This window comes from Aegilops tauschii, chromosome 7 (assembly GCF_002575655.3).
Source record: "Aegilops tauschii subsp. strangulata cultivar AL8/78 chromosome 7, Aet v6.0, whole genome shotgun sequence".
In the NCBI taxonomy this organism is placed as follows: domain Eukaryota; kingdom Viridiplantae; phylum Streptophyta; class Magnoliopsida; order Poales; family Poaceae; genus Aegilops; species Aegilops tauschii.
Window position 1 is genome coordinate 3,487,333 of NC_053041.3, and position 20,085 is coordinate 3,507,417.

Genomic DNA, 20,085 nt, shown 5'->3' on the forward strand with positions numbered 1-20,085 from the left:
GACAGCTTGATGAGGATGGCGGATTTTTGCTGATGTGAGTAGGTTTGAGGTCAGGGCACACGGTTCCGATCATGGGCACCCCTTCATCAAGCTTTGTAGGTGTAGCCACAATTGTCCCTAGGAAGGTGGCTCCGGTTTGATCGGTGTATTACTTTGTAAGGATTTCTTGAGTAATATAAAAAAATATATATGTGTGAATCATTTTGATGCGGAGGCTGGGAGTTTCAATTTCTTTTTCGAAACAAACTATTAGCGAAATTCAACATGTCTACATGGGAAAAACCTCGGGTTTCAATACTTCGGAGGGGTTTTCAAAAAAGAAGTACTTGTAGACCTGGTGTAGACATCAGAGGTGCTCCATGTAGTAGAGTATGACGCAACAATACATTGACGATTAATAACCTGCCATCGCCCGTGTCGACGTCAAGACTTTGTATATTTTGATTGATTGAAATATGTCATACTGGATATGTCTTGCTCAATACTATATGACATGGTTTTACAAAGACAGGTTAAACATGACATACGGTCATGCATGTTCACACAATTTCAGATCCATGCTTGACCTAACATGACAGCCAGTCGCTCATATATACTACTATCTGAATACATATGGAGTTTGTAGCAGCTGTTAGGCGGGTGGTCGCTGTATTTGCAGCTTGATTAGTGGTAGGCCGGTTGTCTCAGTGCACACGCCTCAGCGCTTGTCCTTGTTTAAGAACACACAACCAAAAGATTGCTTATCAGTACGTATTAGTATATGTGAAAATCGCATTTGATTGCTTATGAATTGGTCATCGTATATTGTAATTAGGCATCTCGTACAGCTAGCGGTCGAAAGCGTGACATATATATGAGGTGGTTACGATGTCCATCTGCAATGTTTTGTGGTCAAGTGGCAAAATAAATACTATGAGTTGTTATTCGTTAACACAGTTAAGGATAACTCTGCAAGGACCACACAGTTACAATACAGTACATTGTTAACCTTAAATAATACTACCTCGTTTGTTGGTCCTCATTGTATTTTGTGTCAAATTTTGACTATAAATTAACTAACAAAATATTCACGCATGTCATCAAAAATCATATAATTGAAAACTATGTTCAAATACGAATCCAACGATACAATTTTTGTTGACATGCATTAATATTTTGTTAGTTAATTCTTTGGTCAAAATTTGGCACAAATTACGAAGGGGACCAATAAACCAGGACGGAGGTAGTACAAGTTGAAGAGACAAATCAGTACTATGCTAACAAGAGACAAATTGAGAGAAGACCAACAATGATTCTCTCTTTCCCCCAACCTCGCTCCAATCCCCATCCCTGCCGCCACCAAGCTCGTGCATCATCATGATCGCTCCCACACCAGCGTGCCATCGCCAACGGAGGCTCCTACCTCAGCCTCCCCGCACCGCCCACACACCCCTCCCCCTCTCCACACCAAGCCATTGTGCGCCGCCCCCTCTATATCTTGCACGCCGCCGCGAGCCAACCACGCGCCGACGACTAGCCAGCCGATGCGGACTCTGTCCAGTGTCCACTGTGGACTGGCCCGTGGATAGAATGGACACGGCCGCGCTGTTGCTCTTGCTGCTGGTGGCGATCACCGTGCAAGCAAGGCTCTGCCAAACCAACTCAGTGGATGGTCGGTCAGTCCCCTCGGCCATCCGAAAGCTCTGTTTCATCTAACATCTCTCCACAGTGCTCACCTTGTTCTGTTTTGATTGTGTTTACTTGTGGCAGTTGCGAACATTCTGGTAATTCACTCGTGTTTCTTCAACTACTTAACCAAGCAGTATTGATTGGTTAGATCTGAAACTTGCCAAGTTAGCTGATATGTACAATTGCCTACCTATCCTACTACCATGTTCGGCGAGAATGACGGTGAAGGCGTAATCCTGGTCCTGTATTTCAAAGATATCCGATAGCTTCGACAAGGAGATTTCTCCTCGGCTTAGGGAAAACATCAAGGTGAGCCAAATTGATTGCATTTCATAAGCTAAACATTTTCAGTAACTCAGACAAGTTTTTGACGAGTAATTGGTTATGCAGAGTGTTATGAACAAGTAAATTGAGAAGGTCAAGGGGTTCCCGGTGGACAGAACATGCCCTACAAAGAGAGGCTGGAAATTATGGCCGACATTGTGAGCCCCCAAGACCTGCAGCTTAGTGCAGCCGAGGGGAGGCTTGTGCAAACTTACAACTAGAAGCTAGTGTTTTCTAGACCCCAACACAAAATAGATGGTAATATACGCACCGTAGGCGTGATAACTTACGTTCAAAACACCACGGTAACTTTTGACCCGAGGAAAAAAAGTTGTTGAAAATATACCCCGGTAGTTTTTGTAAAAATAACATGATAATATACATGAACCACATACCTGATAACTTAGGTACAAATGTCACGATAAATATAACAAGGAGGGGAAAAAGTTCTTGAAAAATGTACCCCCAATAGTTTATGTGAAAATAACACGGTAATGTACGAAATGCATTCCTGATAACATATGTATAAACACTGTGGTAACTTCAACCAAGGAGGAAAAAGAGTAAAATATACCCCTGGTAACTTATGTGAAAATAGCACGATAATAAATGAACCGCATACCCAATAATTTAATTTACTTACAAACATCATGGTAACTTTGACCAAAGGAGAAAAAATATAGAAAAACATACCCCTGTTAACTTATGTGACATAGCATGGTAATATATGAAACACATACCTCATAACTTACGTACGACACCGCAGTAAATCTGACCAAAGGGGGAAAAGTTGTTGAAAAAATACCTCTCGGTAACTTCTATGTAAATAGCATGGTAATATACGACCCACATACGCGATAATTTACGTCGAAACACTATGATAATTTGTATCTGAAAAGGAGGGAAAGGGGGCGACCGGGTTTGTGAACCAGTGTGAAACGTGCAGAAAAATGATGAACTAGGACACATAGTCCTAAAACCCGGACAAGTGAGGCTGCTGGTTTGGATTTTCAGATTGATGTTAATTTTTTTTGTTCAATCTCCTCTCAAGAACATACAACTAATTTGTAAGTTTTGTGTAATCAACAAAGGGAGCTAGCTCAGCTGTTTATTGTTGTCCCAATTGATATGGGAGGGTGTGGGTTCGATACCCATGTCATGCCCTTATGTTGACAGTGCATGTGCAGCAGCCCAGAAAATCAGGGAGAGATGCAACCTTGTGTGCGGGGCAAAAATAAATCAGGAGGCGCACAAAACATTGGGAGAAAATCAGATCGAAGGAGGGGGGTCGTGCGGTACTTTTCACAATCTACCACACGGTTGAAAGTTATCGCAGTCTAAGTATGTTTTACATTTATAATAAATGTTCTTTGTTCTTTTTTCATCTTCTGAAGACATTTTGTTGCAATATAATTGGTCCAGAAATATTGTCATTGAAATAGATCTATAACCGGATGTTGGATACACAGTTCCCAATTTGTGTGAAAAGACGTTCTTGTTCTCCTTGTTGGTATATGCTACGAGCAAATGAAAATGATAGAGGTGATCATGAATGTGGACATAATATAATGTGCATAACCAATTCTTTTACATACTTTACATTATACAATTCTAAATCGTAAGTTTACCAGCAAAAATGGAACATGCTTTCTCTAGCCCAATTTTTTTTTGTGATTGGTCCAGAAATATTGTCATTGAAATAGATCTATAACCGGATGTTGGATACACAGTTCCCAATTTGTGTGAAAAGACGTTCTTGTTCTCCTTGTTGGTATATGCTACGAGCAAATGAAAATGATAGAGGTGATCATGAATGTGGACATAATATAATGTGCATAACCAATTCTTTTACATACTTTACATTATACAATTCTAAATCGTAAGTTTACCAGCAAAAATGGAACATGCTTTCTCTAGCCCAATTTTTTTTTGTGATGGCCCAAACATTTTACCGTGAGCGTGTACAGAATGGTTCACATGCATGGCTCCTTATATGTACCATGTCATGCATGTCTATATCAGCACACGCAATGATAGGTTCGTAAGTCATGTATGTCTACATCAATATCCCAATTTAAAAATAAGGAGAGGAAGAAAGCTTACCTGCTAATCGTGTGAAAACTAGCTACTGTTAGTTTTTCATTACCTTTGTTCTCACACACACCATCTCTTGTGGTCTTAGAAAATAATAAGATTGACCACCTTTCATAAGACTAAGCATCCTCGTCAAGCTCGGTCTAGCTATATAGATGGCACGCTTCTTCAGAGCTCAGGCAGACCCAAGAGTCCAAGACACCTAGAGCTAAGAGCAGCTAGCTATCTAGATTGAGAAAATGTACACGGTGTGGGAGCTGCTAGCGTACGCATACATCAGTCTATCCATCCACATGTTTCCCGAAGATGGAGAACTGTCGTTAGGTCCGTGGGAGGGCGCGCCGGTGGCCGCCGATACCCCGGTGCCGGACATGAGCCCTAGCGACATGCTGATGCTGATCCACGCAGACAAAGGGTTGCAGATCAACCTTCTCGCCATGCTTAGTGCTGTGTTGATCAGCATCCAGGTACTGCTGGGATCTCGGCGTCGGCGCTCCGGCAACAAAATCATTGTGTACCTGCTGCAGGCCGCTTACACCGTCTCCTTCCCGGTGTTCGTCTACACCATCGGCCTCATCCAGTCCGTGGAGGCGCCCAAACAGCTTGACAGCCAGCTGTTGTGGGCCGTCGGGCTCCTGCTCCTCCTGGGTAGCGTGGACGGCATGTCGGCCTTCAGCCGGCAGGAGGTCGAGAATAGCAAAGGAGTTCAGGCGGAGCACATGATCAAGACGGTTCTCGTGCTCTGGCTCCTCGTCAGCCGGAGCGACGTCTCCGAGGGCGGGGGGGTCTTGCTGATCTACTTCCTCCTCTGCTGGGTGTATAGCATCTTGAGGGTCGCCCAGAGGATGAAGGCGCTGCGCAAGGCCAGCTCGGTGCACGGTCTTGTGCGCAGCGCTAAAGTGGTGGCTGACTACATGCAACATGTCTATGCCTCTGATGATACGATTCATAGCCCCATGGACATGGCTAAGTGCAAGTATCTGGTCCTTGGTGAGGAAAAGGACTCCAGCCCACCATCCAAGGCGCCCTGCTACCTCTCAGAGGTGGGCAGCAAGGGCAAGCTTGTCACGTTCGACATGATCTGGAACAGCAAGGACAAGCTGCTGCTGAGTCCTACTCCTGACGATGACCAGAATAAGCGTGCACGTGTGCTAAGTCCTACTCCTGATGATGACCAGAATAGGTGTGCACCTGCGCCTCTGAAAGATACTTGTCTTTCCTTCGCCTTGTTCAAGTTGCTCAAGCGGCGCTTCTGCCCGGGGCTCCCCATCGCCGAGGAGGGTGACCCGGAGGCGCTGAAATTCGTCCTCGCTGAGGGCAAGCATGCCTTCTGTCTCGTGGAGGTCGAGTTGTCGTTCCTATACGACTTCTTCTACACCAAGTACCCGGCGCTCTTCCCCGCCGCCCCAGTTGCGCTCCGCGTCCTTCGTTTCGTCGTTCTTCTTGGCTTGTTCAAGGTGCTCCTCTTGGATTTTATTCTCGAGGCCATCACATATTACGCCAAAGTCCCCGCAAAGTTGCTTGAGAATAACACGGGGTACTCCTCGAGTCACGCGGTTAACTTCATCCTCTTCAACAACATTCTCGTCGTCTTCATGATCCTTAGCATCGACATCTTGCAAGACGTTGCCACGGGTTACTCAAACTGGGCCATTGTACACTACGTGTGCGACTACGTCTACCTGAGAAGGAGGACAGACAGTGACGGTGACAGGAGCAAGGGGTGGTGGATGACGGCGAAGCGGTGGTGGAACCGGGGCTTCGGCATTCGTCGAGCGCTGATTAAATGGGTGGCGGCACGCCGGGCAAAGGAGTCGGCACACTGGTGGGATAACAAGCTCGGCCAATACTCGCTGCTCAACTCCTGCGGCTACACCGCGCACAAGACGAATGCCTTCTCCCTGTTGACCCTACGCCTGCTCGAGAAGACAGGAGAAGGCCGGAAGCGCGACAAGGATGTCATCCTGACGGACAAAATCAAGGAGGAGGTTCTCAGCTCCCTCGAGAAAAGCGGTGGCCGGCTGTCGGTCGACCGTTCAGGCGGTCTAAGGAACATGGTGCTACAGTTGCACTGGGCGCCGTTCGACCTCTCAAGCAGCACGCACACGGTCCTCGTGTGGCACATTGCCACCACCATATGCGCCGACCAGGACCAGGGCACCGACAACCCCGACCAGCTCGGCAGTAGCCGCCTCGTTGCAACCACATTGTCCAGCTACTGCGCCTACCTGCTTGCTTTTGTCCCAGACATGCTGCCCGACCACAGCTACACGGCCACGCAGATCCTGGATGCCGTCATTCTAGATGCCCGAGAGCGTCTCCGTACAACCAAAACATTGTCAGAGAGATGCAAAAAGATGGTACAATTGGGAAAGCCAAAGCCGGACAGCAACAACATGGTGCAAGACAAGTCCATCTTGATCCTTGGAGCCAGCCTGGCAGACAAGCTATTGTCAAGGAACGACCGGCCGCCATGGGAGCTGCTCGCGGGCTTCTGGGCCGACCTGGTGCTCTTCCTGGCGCCGTCCGACAAGGCCGACGTCCATGCCGACCACCTAGCGACAGGTGGTGAGTTCATGACCCACCTTTGGGCGCTGCTCACGCACGCGGGCATTGTTCACCGTCCAGATGTCGATGCTGCATCACATGCTTGAGCTGCCGACGTGTCAACCGTACGACACTTTACCTACTACCTTTGTTGTTTTGTCCCCAACACTGGATTTGTTACTTGTACTACCTTTTCGATTTTACAAGTGATTGATACTAGCGTGTAACTTCATTGTAATGTAATGTGGTTAAGTTGTGTCGTTATGTTGGACTTGTTTTGTAAAGCCGATTTCCTGGGTATTACTAATGGTATTACTTAGGTATTATAATGTTGGACTGGTTTCATAAGCCGATATTATGGGTACTACTGAGGGTATAACCTATGTATTATACAGCTTTTATTGATTTCAACATCCTAGTGCGAAATTCCAGAAAGATCACCCAATTTTCAAATCCTAGCTCCGCCACTGCTTGTGAGGCTTGATCTGTACTTGCCATGCTCCCCTTCCTAAGGCTTCTAGAGAAGCGGCTGGAGGTGAATCTCCTGCTCTCCTTGCCCGGATAGGCAGGAGATGGCAGCCTGTCCGATTGGTCCTTTCGACGGCGAAGAGACCCCTTATTTCTCAAGCCCGTCACTTATTAACTAGGAAGAGACAAGTTAACAGTACTCAAAGAAAATTGCAGCAATTAGTGGATGATGTCGTCACGGAGGACCAAGAGAATTCAAGTACCAACCTATTTTATTTAATCAGTCAGTAGCAGGTCAGTTTAGAACAAACCCGGGAGCGGGAAATATATGGTTAAAAAGGACAGAATGACCCTAGAGATGAAAGCATGACAAACAAACAAAATAGGTGTCATTGTTGCCTTGAGGAGACTCGCGAGTCATTGGGACATGCCGATGAGGCTACTGTGCACTAAAACGAGTGATCTGTGAGCCGACGAAAGATACGATCCACTACACCGATGGGCGTTAACTCGGCGTCTGGCCAAGGTGGGATGCGATCGTGTTAAGCACGCCGATATGAGAGCGTGTTAGTTCTTACAACGACGCTGGTCTCCATAATCAACTTACTCCCATGCGCTATACACTCATCTACCCAGAAAAAGCTGCAACGTCCAAGCAAGCAGACTCATGCTACTTCAATTGCAAGTACGTCTTGGAGACTAGGACTCTTATCTTGGAGCTTACTTCAACAGTGAACCGAGGCTGCTGTGTGAATCAGACTTGCCCACATCAAAAAGAAAGCATGCCGGTACCAAGGGCCTCACACGCATCCCATGGGAGGTTGTAGGAGCAGGCCTCGGCATAGGCGCCAAGAATCCTTATAGAGTATCCAATGATAACAACCACAGTATCCTATCCTAGCTTCAAGTGGGCCCCTCGATAGCTTGTACCTCCGGGCATGTAAGGCGGCACCGCCATACTTATAAGGCTGTGCCACGCCCCTATATAAAGGTACCTTCTCTCTTGAGAGGGGAGATCGATTCATTCACACACACCCACAAACACATCCGCACCCACTCTCCTAAGAAACCACCATACACCCAGCCAGTCGACTTCATCTTGTACCTTGAGCGCCTCACACGCTAGAATACAATCGACACCAAACAGGAATAGGGTTTTTACTAGGACGATCCCAGGGCCTGAACTTATATACATCCTTGTGTGCTTTAGGCTGTTAACCCATCCGATTGTAGCCATAAGCTCTACCTACATACAAATTCACTTAGTTGGTAACGGAACACCGACAACACAGTTGGCGTGCCAAGTAGGGGCTTTGTGCGCCACCATGCGAGCATCGCGATGGGTTCGCATTGTTACACCGCCACAAAGCATGCAATTAATTGTATCCAAATCTCTTCTCTCAAGCTAGATGCAGATGTTGCTTGCAAGAATAGTCAGATATATATTTTTTTAGAGCACGGATTCGATGTCGCGGTCGAGACGTTTGGACTTGTGCTTGATCATCCGGAGCCTGGATCCTGTCCGCACCACCTCAACGCCGGTGAGCAAGACCACCGTGTCGACCGACACCGACTCCATCCTGAATTCGGCCATGATGTCGAACCTCCTATGGATGCAGAACCTGCCGTCCCCGAGGTAGGCCATGCTGTTGATCCCCGAGAGCCACTCTGGGAGCGGTTCAACTATGTCAAGCCACGCGTGCCGCAACACCGGAGCTCCGTTCATCTTGCGGCCGGAGGCAATGTCCATCGCGCAGAAGCGGTAGGGATGGTGGAGCTCGATGCCGAACAGGAGGTCGTCACCGAGCTCGGGGACGTGCACACCCTGGGAGAAGAAGGGCAGCCTCCAGTCGCCGGCCTTGGTCCACTCGCCGGTGCCCGTGTCGAAGCGGTAGGTGCCGACGGGGTCAGCAACGGCAGGGATGGTGCCGCCGCCGCCGCCGTCCTTGCCGTGGAGCAGTGCGTGGCACCCGACGAAGGAGTCACGGTGGAAGGGCGGCGGAGGGAGCGGGCGCCAGTGCCAGGCGTGGTCTTCCTTGCCGGCGTAGGGGCTCGGGTTGGGGTTGGGGTTGTCGTAGACGAGGGCCTCGAACCTGCTGGGGCTGCGGCTGTGGAAGACGCCGTCCAGGACGTAGAGCGTGCGGCGCGGGTGGGGTCGTGGGGGTCGCCGGCGCCACGGGCGACGGAGAAAGAGATAGGGTTGTGGCAGCCCTTGAGGCCGGGCATCATCTCGACGGTGTCGGCGTCGGCGTCGTAGAGCGCTGCGTGGCCGGAGTCGTCGACGCAGAGTACGTTTCCCTCGCCGCCGCCGCCGCCACCACCGAAGATGGTTTGAGCCTGAGTTTCGACGGGGGTAATCGCAAGACGTCCTCCGCAGCCGCCGCCATCTTGCTCTCCTTCTTCTTGTTGCCGGCGGCCGCCATGGCGGCATGGTGCTGTGCTTCCGCGGCTGACGGGTAGAAGAGATTGTTCTTGAGCCTGATGCGGCTCAATAGATGGCTATCCGCCGTCACCACGTTCACGAACCGCCGGGCCTTCATCTTCTTCCTTTCCTTGACACAATCTCCACAAAGATGGACGTAAGAAGCGGGATCTAGCAATTGCTAGTTAGGTCTAGCCCCATTTTTTTTTTCTTGGAGGAGTTGCTCATCTTGTTGATCTAATCTGAGTTATAGTACTAGTGATGGACGGTTGTGGTGTGTTCTCTTGCACCGTAGCATATGCATGGGCCGGCCCGTAGATATATATACAACTAATCATTGCAACGGGAATTACATAACGTGGGTCCTGATTCACCAAAACAAAAGAGAGTGTTCCGTAAAAAAAAAAAGGGTCTTCGTGTAGACGAACACGGGCGGAGAAACCCTAGACTCAAAATACATGGAGTTGTGGGTCTTCGTTAACCGAAGGCAAAACAAGGATAAATGAACGGAGATTGCTAGGGATCTGAACAGAACAGTGTGTTTATACGAGCATCCATGCATGACACGGGCCGTCAGTGACAGAATAGCAAATGCAATAATAATCTGATTTACCTTGCTCCTATATAAGTATTTCACGAAAGCAAGGTACACTACTGGAATGTGCGCCTTTACCGAGTGCCCAAAATACTCGGCAAAGGCCCAAAAAGAAAATCGGTAACAATTTTGCCGAGTATTCTGTTTGGCAAAGGGTACTCGGCATACACCCTTCCGGCAAACGGATTTTTGCCGAGTACCATTCATCAGGCGCTCGGCAAAAACTTTGCACCTGGTGCACGGCAACAAAAAAAGCAACTGGATGAAACGGAGCCAACGGTGTTGTTTTTGCCGAGTTCTCTGGCGTGTGCGCTCCATGCGAAAGGATTGCAGTTTTCAAAGTTTTATTCTTTATCTTTCATTTTTTTCTTCAAAGCAGAGTTAAAATGATCGGCATATCTATTCATAGCAAGGGGTTAGATCTTTCAAAACTATAAGTCGGTCTTCCATATATATAGTGAATAATTGTGTGCCTAAAATATTTATTGCTAATTTTTAGGGTGGAGCTATCACACACTTGCAGTTTAAATTTGATTTACTTCTGCGAAGTCTACATAAATTCATTTAAATGTGTGAAAGTAGCCAGAAATATAGAAAATCCATAAAACTTGGGAATTATCCATCAAATATTGGTCTACTTTTTGCGAAAATGAGAGTATTGCCATTTTGCACCCTGTTTTTTGTAATTGCTTCACAGAAATACCCATTTTTTGACATTTAGAAAATGATAAACGATTTTTTTTACAAAAAAGTTGAACTCTCGATTTGGAAACATTGTTGATAATGGCAATATGCACCTATGTCTCTAATTTGGGCAGATTATAATAAACTATTCAATAAATATGACATCACTTGTGGTCATTTGACTTGAAAACCATGAATGTTCCTACACGATAGCACGTTTTGTGAAGGTTTTTTCTTTCTTTCAAATTTGTCATATTGAAAGTTTGGTATTTTCCTCGCAATTACTACACATAAAAGGACAACAAGCGGGAGGATTGCGTTTTTCGAACTTGTATTCTTTTTCTTTTATTTTTTATTCCGTACCGGGGTCAAAATGGGCGGCTTGGCTATTCATACCGAGGAGTAGAATCTTTCAAAACTCCAAGGAGTTCTTCCATATAGTGAATGTCGAAAATAACAAAGGCAACGCTCCTACCGGTTCCTCTCCTTTGTTATCAAATGGTTGTAGCTAATTAATAAAGAAGGTATTGAATGTCATCGAAAATAAATAAAAAGGCAGCGCTCGTGCCGGTTCCTAAAATAGATAAATGTAATTTCATCACTAGTTGAAGTAGTTTATGACAAAAAAGAAGAAGAAAAAGAAAGCAGGTTGGATGGATTTGGCGGTTAAATCAACAACATAAAACTCCTCCCGCCCCAATCCCATCCCCATCCTTATCCTCTCTTGCTCTACCTGTCGCCATGGCCACGGCCACGGGCATGGCCACCGCCGTCGCCATGGCTCCCTTCCTCTCCCCCGCCGCCGCCGCCGCTCACTCGCACATCCCCTCCGCCCTCGCCACTCCCCGTCCTCCGCCCACCCGCCGCTCCCGCACACGCACACGCCTTCTCCTCGTGTCTGCTCCGGCGGCCCACTCCGGCTCCGAGGGGGCGCCGTCCGCGCTCTCCTCCACCGCCTCCTCCCCCTCCGGCAACGGAAACAAGGGGGCCGGCGCGCTGACCTTCCAGCAGGCCATCCAGCGGCTCCAGGAGTACTGGGCCTCCGTCGGCTGCGCCGTCATGCAGTGCAGCAACACCGAGGTGCCGCCCACTTCCCCTTCTCTTCTTTCTCTTCGCCAGCCACATAGCTTCACCAGAACCAGCAGCATCAATGGCTGATAGATATAAATATTCTGAATTTGCCCAATCAATCGAGCAGGTCGGCGCCGGGACGATGAACCCCCTCACGTTCCTCCGGGTGCTGGGCCCGGAGCCGTGGAACGTCGCGTGAGTGCCATTTGCAAATCCACCCTTCTCCCCATCTTATCCATCCAAGTTCGATGCACATCTGCAAATGCAGCGCAATTCAGACAACCGAGTTACTACTGAATACTACTACAGTAGATGCTTGCAGTTCAGACAATGCATTTGCCCCCATTTCTGACTTGTTAACATGACGCTCTCTGTTGAATTGAAGCTATGTGGAGCCGAGCGTGCGGCCCGACGACAGACAACCCCAACAGGCTCCAGCGCCACACCCAGTTCCAGGTTGGTTCACAACATTGCCCTGTTTCAAACCAGTTACTGACTGCTGACCATGCCTTTTGACCAACAACAATAGGTGATTCTGAAGCCCGATCCGGGGAACTTGCAGGACCTCTTCCTGCACAGCCTTTCAGCATTGGGTATCATTACTTCTGAATCACACATGGCTTCAGCTCTATCCAGAGAATTAACTTTTTTATTTTCTCAACAAAGGAACTCAGTGGTTACTTATAAGTGGTGTTTTTTTTTAATCTCAGGCATCAATGTTCGCGAACACGACATCCGTTTCGTCGAGGACAACTGGGAGAGCCCTGTAAATTTCTCCTCCTCCCCCTTTTTCGGTTCTCTTCATTACTGTTTACACATCTCCTGCTTCAATCAAATTCCAATAGAACGTTATATATGCAGCAAGCATACCCACTTTGCCATATTAACCATTTGTTGCAATCAAGTGTTCTCCAGTGTGTTGTTTTACTGATTGGCGTTTCTTACCATTGTTGGCAGGTTCTTGGAGCTTGGGGGCTGGGCTGGGAGGTTTGGATGGATGGCATGGAAATCACGCAATTCACATATTTTCAGCAGGTAAAGCAAATTAAATCTGCACAAATTATGTCCTTCTCTTTAAGGTTGCTGCATATATCCTGCTTGAAGTGCCTAAATACCTTCTAATCTTGGATTTTTATTTATCTTCATAAAATCTCATCACTGTAGTCTGGAAGCCTTCCTCTGTTGCCAGTTTCTGTCGAAATAACATATGGACTTGAACGTATCCTCATGTCACTTCAGGTAAGTCCACTAGTGTGGTTGTATATATTACTCCGTATGAGTTATATGTATAGAGCATTTAGTATGGTTCTCACAAGCACCTCCTTTTTGTGTATGCTCACATAAAAGTTCTATTTCTTTTGACATCATAGAAAATCTAGTAGACCAATCAAATGTCTCTTTTAAGATATTTTCCACCTTACTCTGCTAGGTCATTGAAAGAGCTGACCTTACTTTGCTTTAGATATTCTGACAGGGAGTAGATCATTTCAAAAAGATACAATACACCGAAGGAATTACGTATGGGGAACTATTCCTTGAGAATGAGTAGGTTTCTTCTCCACACTTTGGAACTATATATGCTCTGCTTCATTATTCCTTTTATCATTTTTTTTTCTTTCTTATCCATCATTCTTGTTCCTGTTGAATTAGATGAATTGACAAGTGTCATTGTTCCAGTCTATTACGACTGTGCTTAGCTCTCAGGACCTCATTTTTCTGATGTCCTTGTGCAGGAAAGAGATGAGTGCATATTATTTAGAGCATGCAAATGTTGATCACATTCAAAAGCACTTTGATGATTTTGAAGAAGAGGCCCGCTCTTTACTATCACTTGGGCTGCCAATTCCTGCGTATGTTTGACTGATATATTCTTCCTCTGCTTCTGCACTTTCTGTGAACTGTTAAGAATTGATAAGGTTGTCTTTGATTTGCAATGGATTAGGTATGACCAGGTTCTGAAGGCCTCTCATGCTTTTAATATTCTGGATTCTAGAGGCTTTGTTGGTGTAACTGAGCGTGCACGATATTTTGGACGCATGCGGAGGTATTTCCTTGTTTTCTTTCTCTGTGCTTTCTCATCATCGATCCTGGAATTTTTTTTATCACTACAATAAAATTTACTTATTACCTAACCTCGTTGATATGCACTTGTTTCGAGTTAGCTGCATCCATATTATGTTTTTCTTGCTCTAGTGTTCTACCATTCTTTATTCTTGGCTGGTGTTTATCCAGTCATTTCCCTTTTTTAGCTTTTGCATTTAAATCAAAATATAATTCTAATGCTGACTCTTTATGCGCAGTCTTGCTCGTCAATGTTCTCAGCTTTGGTTGAAAACACGAGAGGAAATTGGTTATCCACTGGGCACTTACCAAGAGGCTAATCTTGTATACCCCCATGTCTCTGAAAAGCTCAGCAGAAAGGTATTTAGTTTGCATTTGCTATGTTCGCCAAATGTGTTATTTTTAAACACACCTTCTGACCTTGGACTTTGGTTTCTGTCATTTAGGAAGTGCTGGGGCAGGCACAAACGTTTGTTCTTGAAATAGGAACGGAAGAGTTGCCGCCCCATGATGTGGTAGAAGCAACTGAACAAGTAAGTTTCTATCTCAACATGGTTTTGCATGCTCGTATAGACAACACGGTGACACTTGCTGAACATTTAAGTTATGATTCTGTCCTTTTGATCTTCCCCAGCTTGAGAAATCTCTAGTTCAAATACTAGGGAAGCGTAGACTGAGCCATGGGAAGGTGCACTCCTATGGGACACCACGGAGATTAGCGGTATCACTACCATCTTGAGTCTTTTTCATCTTACATCTAGTTTCTCAATCAGCTTTCAGTGGATTATTGTATATCAATATGTCTAGACCCAGGGCACAGTTTTGAACTTTTGATGCTCGGAGACAAAAATAAGTTCTGATAAAATCTGATATCTAATGCACAGTGCATGATGGAGAAACATGAAATCAGTCAGTAGGGTTGTCTGTCCTTTCCTTGGTAGCAACAGAACTGTACACAGAGTTAGTAATATATCTGTATTTTTGTTGTTGCATGGAAATTAATATTCATTATGAGAAGGCATCTCTCAAAGAAGAGATATCTTGGTAGACATCTTTCACTTAACATGTTTGTTTTGTGAAGCTATACAAGTTTCAGCTTTATTTTGCAGGTTGTTGTTGAAAATCTAAGTCTGAAGCAAATGGAGGAAGAGGTTGAGTTACGCGGTCCGCCAGTTACAAAGGCATTTGACCAAGAGGGAAAACCCACTAAGGTTAGCTATCCAACGAGAAGCTGGACCTATCCCTGGTATCCTTCTGTTGCGTATTCCTTGGGTTTCTCTGGTTATCTGCCCTGTTTTTAATATTTCTGCATTCTATTTAGGCTGAGTAGGGATAATGTTTTGGAAGTCTTTTTTTATGTTGTAATTTAGGAATATTTTTCTCTGTTCGTTTTCAGGCTGCTGAGGGGTTTTGTCGGAAAAATAATGTTCCCTTAGATTCCTTATACAGAAAAATTGACGGTATGCAACTCATGCTTTTGCCTTCAGAAAGTTGGTTGCTCACTTCGAGCTCTATGTTTTGTTTTTCTGAAATTTTCATTTCTGTGGCATATTAGCATTTGTGTGTACCTTATTGGGAAGGGATTTCTAGAAATCATCCCCCTTATTTCTGCTTGCTGTTTAAACCACAACAAATCTACCGTAGAACCGATGATCCAATGGTCCCTCGTTGTTCCCATGAGGGATTTCTAGCACAATGTTAGGTTCAACTCTCAATTCTTATTCTGCATAAACTATTTCGTACCAAACAACTGGGGTACTATTTTGTTTAGATTATTCCAGATTACCAACAGAAATTGCAGGCCTTGTAACTTCACTCCACTTAATGAAAAGATGTGCAAACACGCTTGTTTGCACGTTCTTTAATAAAAGCATGTTAACTCTGATTTACTCTATGGCTACCTTGAGACTCTCCACTGGACTATATGTTTGTATCAGGTTCCTGTTCCACGAAGAGGTCTGAAGTTTGTTGAGCTTATTTGCTTTTCAGGTAAAACAGAGTATATATATGCCCGTGTCAAAGAGTCTGCAAGATACGCTGACGAGGTTAGTTTTTATCCTGTATATTTTTGACAGATAGAGGGCAGGCCTGGCGCAGTGGTGAAGTCCTCCCCACTTGTGCCAAGAGGTCCTGGGTTCGAACCAGCCTCTCTGCATTGTACTTTGCAGACCTAAGACTAGGTTCCTATAATCCCTCCCCAGACCCCACCTTGTGTGGGAGCTTCTATGCACTGGGTCTGTCCTTTATATTTTTGACAGATAATTATATCAGGAAAATGCAATAAGTAGGACCTTTGGTTGTTGATAAAAGCATATGATTCCTTGACATTTCATTCACCAACAGCATTTGCAAGAGAATTTAAAAGTTGTTCCTTGGTTCTGGGGGGTTAGAGGAATGAGCTTTTGGGTGGTGGGAATGAGAATGATTACCTGTCTGAATTTCTCTGTGGTACCTGCCTGTATTTCTTGTCAAGAAATCGGCCTGATTATGTTGACTTGTTTAACAACTTTTGGAAAATTTTCTAGATTAAGCAAATTATAGGTACTCCATCACCCTACATTATTTATGATTTGTCAAGGAGCAAACTCCACAGTTCACAATAAACTTAGTGACATGTCCTGTGCTGCCGCATTAGTATTTTGTCGGATGAGGAACTATAATTGGCTATTTATGATTGGTGATAATTTAAATCTGGTGCTCAGCACGCTGTGCGGTGCAGCGTTCAGCATCTAGCACGCTAGAATGCATACTGTACTTCCTGGCTTCCATTTTCTCTGCCCCTGTTCAACAACTGTAGCATGTGAATTGCAGGTCCTATCTGAAGATTTACCTACTATTATATCTGGTATTTCTTTCCCCAAGTCAATGCGCTGGAACTCAAATGTACGTGTAGATCACATTACAAGTTTAATTTTTTCGCATTCTATTTAAGTTTCTATTCTGTAACATTTTGGGGGTCATTACACTTGCAGATTGTGTTTAGTCGCCCTGTACGCTGGATCATGGCACTTCATGGAGATCTTGTTGTGCCATTTTCTTTTGCTGGCATCTCAAGGTAATATCTTAGTGTGTGATACACTTGATTTATATTTTGTAGGGTGATGATATGCATAAAAAATTAAATGAAATAAAACTCCTATGCCTTTTTTTGTGTGTTCTTCCGTGCAAAATCCTAAAACCACCATGATTTGCTATTGGGACAGTGGGAGCCAGTCATGTGGCCTTCGTAACTCCTCTTTGGCGAATTTTAAGGTACAGATTGGGCTATCATGTGTATAAGTTTATTTTGTACTCCAGTTCTGACTTCTATTTTGACATAAATATTGCTGTGTAAACTGTTAAGTTACCCACATTGTATTGCCAAGATCGATATTGAAAGGCTGTAGTTCCATTTCCCTTTTCAGGGTAATAATATGTGTCCTGGCTCTTGTTACGGACAAAAACCATGTTAATTAAAGTAAAATCTAATCGGTTAATGTTCTTGACAGAATCTCCCTCTTTGCTGAGAAAAAAAAAGTGCTACTCCAATGAACTAACAGCTGTGTCCTCTTTGGAGTATCTTATTTTCTGTAGAGAGATTTCACTCTTTGTTGTGTGACAGGCTAACAGCTAAGCTTGCTGTCTTCATATGTTCAGGTGGAAACTGCAGAATCATATTTGCACACTGTAGAAAAAGCTGGGATCGTGATTGATATGCAGGTTAGATAAGCAAATATAAGGCTTTCATATGCAGTGCGGGATCTCATGTTCTTTTTGTAGATCATTGAACACATGCCCTTTTGGTAGGTTTCATAGCAGAATGTTATAATTTTGTGCGCAGTCTGTTTCACTTGAGAATATTGCTGTCTGGGGCTAACTTGTTTAGCCTACAGAAAACAGGGAAACACATGCGATTGGCCATTCATACGTTTAGTTAATTAGTATTCCAGGTCTCATTGTGCCTCAATTTTTATATAACACTCACTCCATTGCAGGAGCGTAGAGCAAAAATCTTGGATGACTCTAGTACACTAGCTAGAGGAGTCGATGGGGATTTCATTGCACCTGATAGCTTGCTGCAGGAGGTAGATTTTCTATTTTATTTTGCATACTTTTATGGTTTGAAGCTGGAAATTATCCTGAAATATTTGAAACCACAACTCAGGTTGTTAATCTTGTGGAGGCGCCTGTGCCCATTCTTGGTCGATATGATGATTCCTTCCTAGAACTTCCGAAAGATGTGTTAACAACGGTATGCTCAGATTTGGACGGCGATGCCTATAAACCACACTACATTTTGTTGGTTCTGTTGATGCAGTCACCAAATGAAAAGGTCAATGACATGTTTTGTGCTTTAAGAATTACTCAACTGAAAGGAATTATCTCATAATATGCATGTTTTCTAATGAAAATTACAACTGCAGGTTATGCAGAAACACCAGAGGTATTTTCCTGTAACCTCCAAGTCTACAGGCGATCTGCTACCATATTTTATTACTGTGAGATGATTTCTGCACTTCTATATACTTTACAGTTGGTTAGTGATTAGTCTTTGTTCTAATTCAGCATTTGTTGTTAGGTTGCTAATGGTTCTATTAGTGAAGAAGTGGTCCGTAAAGGCAATGAAGCTGTACTCAGGTTATGCAAAGGCCCAATGAAGATTTTCTGAATCATTATTTTACTGTGCAAATATTCATTTTAGAGCCGAAGTTTTGGCCTCTGCCTTTTTTGTTTGCAAAGAGTACTTTAGACAAATATACATTCTGAATTGGCATACAAATACAGGGCAAGGTATGAGGATGCTAAGTTCTTTTATAAGATGGATACACAAAAGAATTTGTCTGAAATCCGAGGCCAGCTGAAGAGCATTCTCTTTCATGTGAGTTGCGCTGAATTTTCCTTGGATTCTTGTGTTCTGCTTATTCTTATTTTATCTGCACCACATTGAATAGGAAAAACTTGGTACAATGCTCGACAAAATGGCGCGTGTTGAAAATGTTGTTGCAGAGTTGACCCTTGTTCTCGGGATAAACGAGGGGATGATCCCAGTTATCAAAGATGCAGCTGCATTGGCTATGTCAGATCTTTCCACTTCAATTGTTACAGAATTTACTTCACTCGCTGGAATTATGGCACGCCATTATGCTTTAAGGGATGGTCTTCCAGAAGAGGTACATTTGTTGCCAACTCTTAATAGGGAAAGTTAAGCCGGTCCTCAACTTGGGCTGAGTAAATTTTCATGTCAAAGATTGCAGAAGCACTGTTTGAGATAACACTTCCAAGGTTCTCTGGCGATGTTTTCCCAAAAACAGATGCTGGTATAGTCCTTGCGGTTGCTGATAGGTACTTCCTACACATATATTGCCATCGTTAAACAGATGCTAAACTGAAAATACAATAAAATGTTGCTATTGATACAGCTGACTTGTACTCTGTCATGTCCACCACTCTTGCAGGTGTTGACGTCAAAACCTTCGTAGAGGCCTCCCTGCTTTTGATACAGCCTTTGGAAGATTTCTTCAACAATGTTTTTGTCATGGCGGTGAGAGTAGAGAAACTCTTTGTTTTCCAGATCTATTGCGATTCATTTCATTTTACCGTTTGACCGTGTATATATGGACATGTGACTTTGCTGATTAACCTTTGTTTGTATCTCGTGATGGCGCCCGTTGGACAGGAAGATGAGAAGATCCGCAACAACCGGCTGGCACTGCTGCAAAAGGTTGCGAGTTTGACGAAGGGGATAGCCGACCTCTCGGTTTTACCAGGGTTTTAGTTAGCCTTGGAGCGAGCTGAGAGCGTGCGCCCCATTTTTGAGCTGGTGTCATTAAGCTGGAGCCATTTTTTGTACTTTTGTTACTGGTCATTCATCTGGTGGAAAATTACTGGGAGAAGAATGAGAATGTAACTACAAGGGATCGTCTTTGATTGGAGGATATCAGTTATGAGGTTTAACTACAAGACGAACCAATAGACAAAATGGGGTGTTGTTTATGCTATAGTTGTTAAATGCATTTTCTTCTTCTGTGTTGTGTTGCTGATATTATCTGGGGTCGTCTTTGATTGGAGGATGGTGACCCAGAGAAAATTTATTTGGCATTCATTTAGATCTTACCAATTTCAAGCAGATCGGGCGGGCGCTCCTTGATGTTTAGATTTGTTGGTCGATGTA

The 20,085-nt window shown here is 44.7% G+C and overlaps 1 protein-coding gene and 1 pseudogene across 1 annotated transcript; both read left to right on the forward strand.

Annotated features, from left to right (window-relative positions):
* The first annotated feature begins 4,325 nt into the window (after positions 1-4,325).
* LOC109745807 (uncharacterized) lies at positions 4,326-6,740 on the forward strand. The gene has a single exon (XM_020304917.1). The coding sequence runs from the start codon at positions 4,326-4,328 to the stop codon at positions 6,738-6,740; it is 2,415 nt and encodes an 804-aa protein (XP_020160506.1).
* A 4,765-nt stretch (positions 6,741-11,505) lies between these two features.
* LOC109745796 (glycine--tRNA ligase, chloroplastic/mitochondrial 2-like) lies at positions 11,506-19,938 on the forward strand (annotated as a pseudogene).
* The last annotated feature ends 147 nt before the right edge of the window (positions 19,939-20,085 follow it).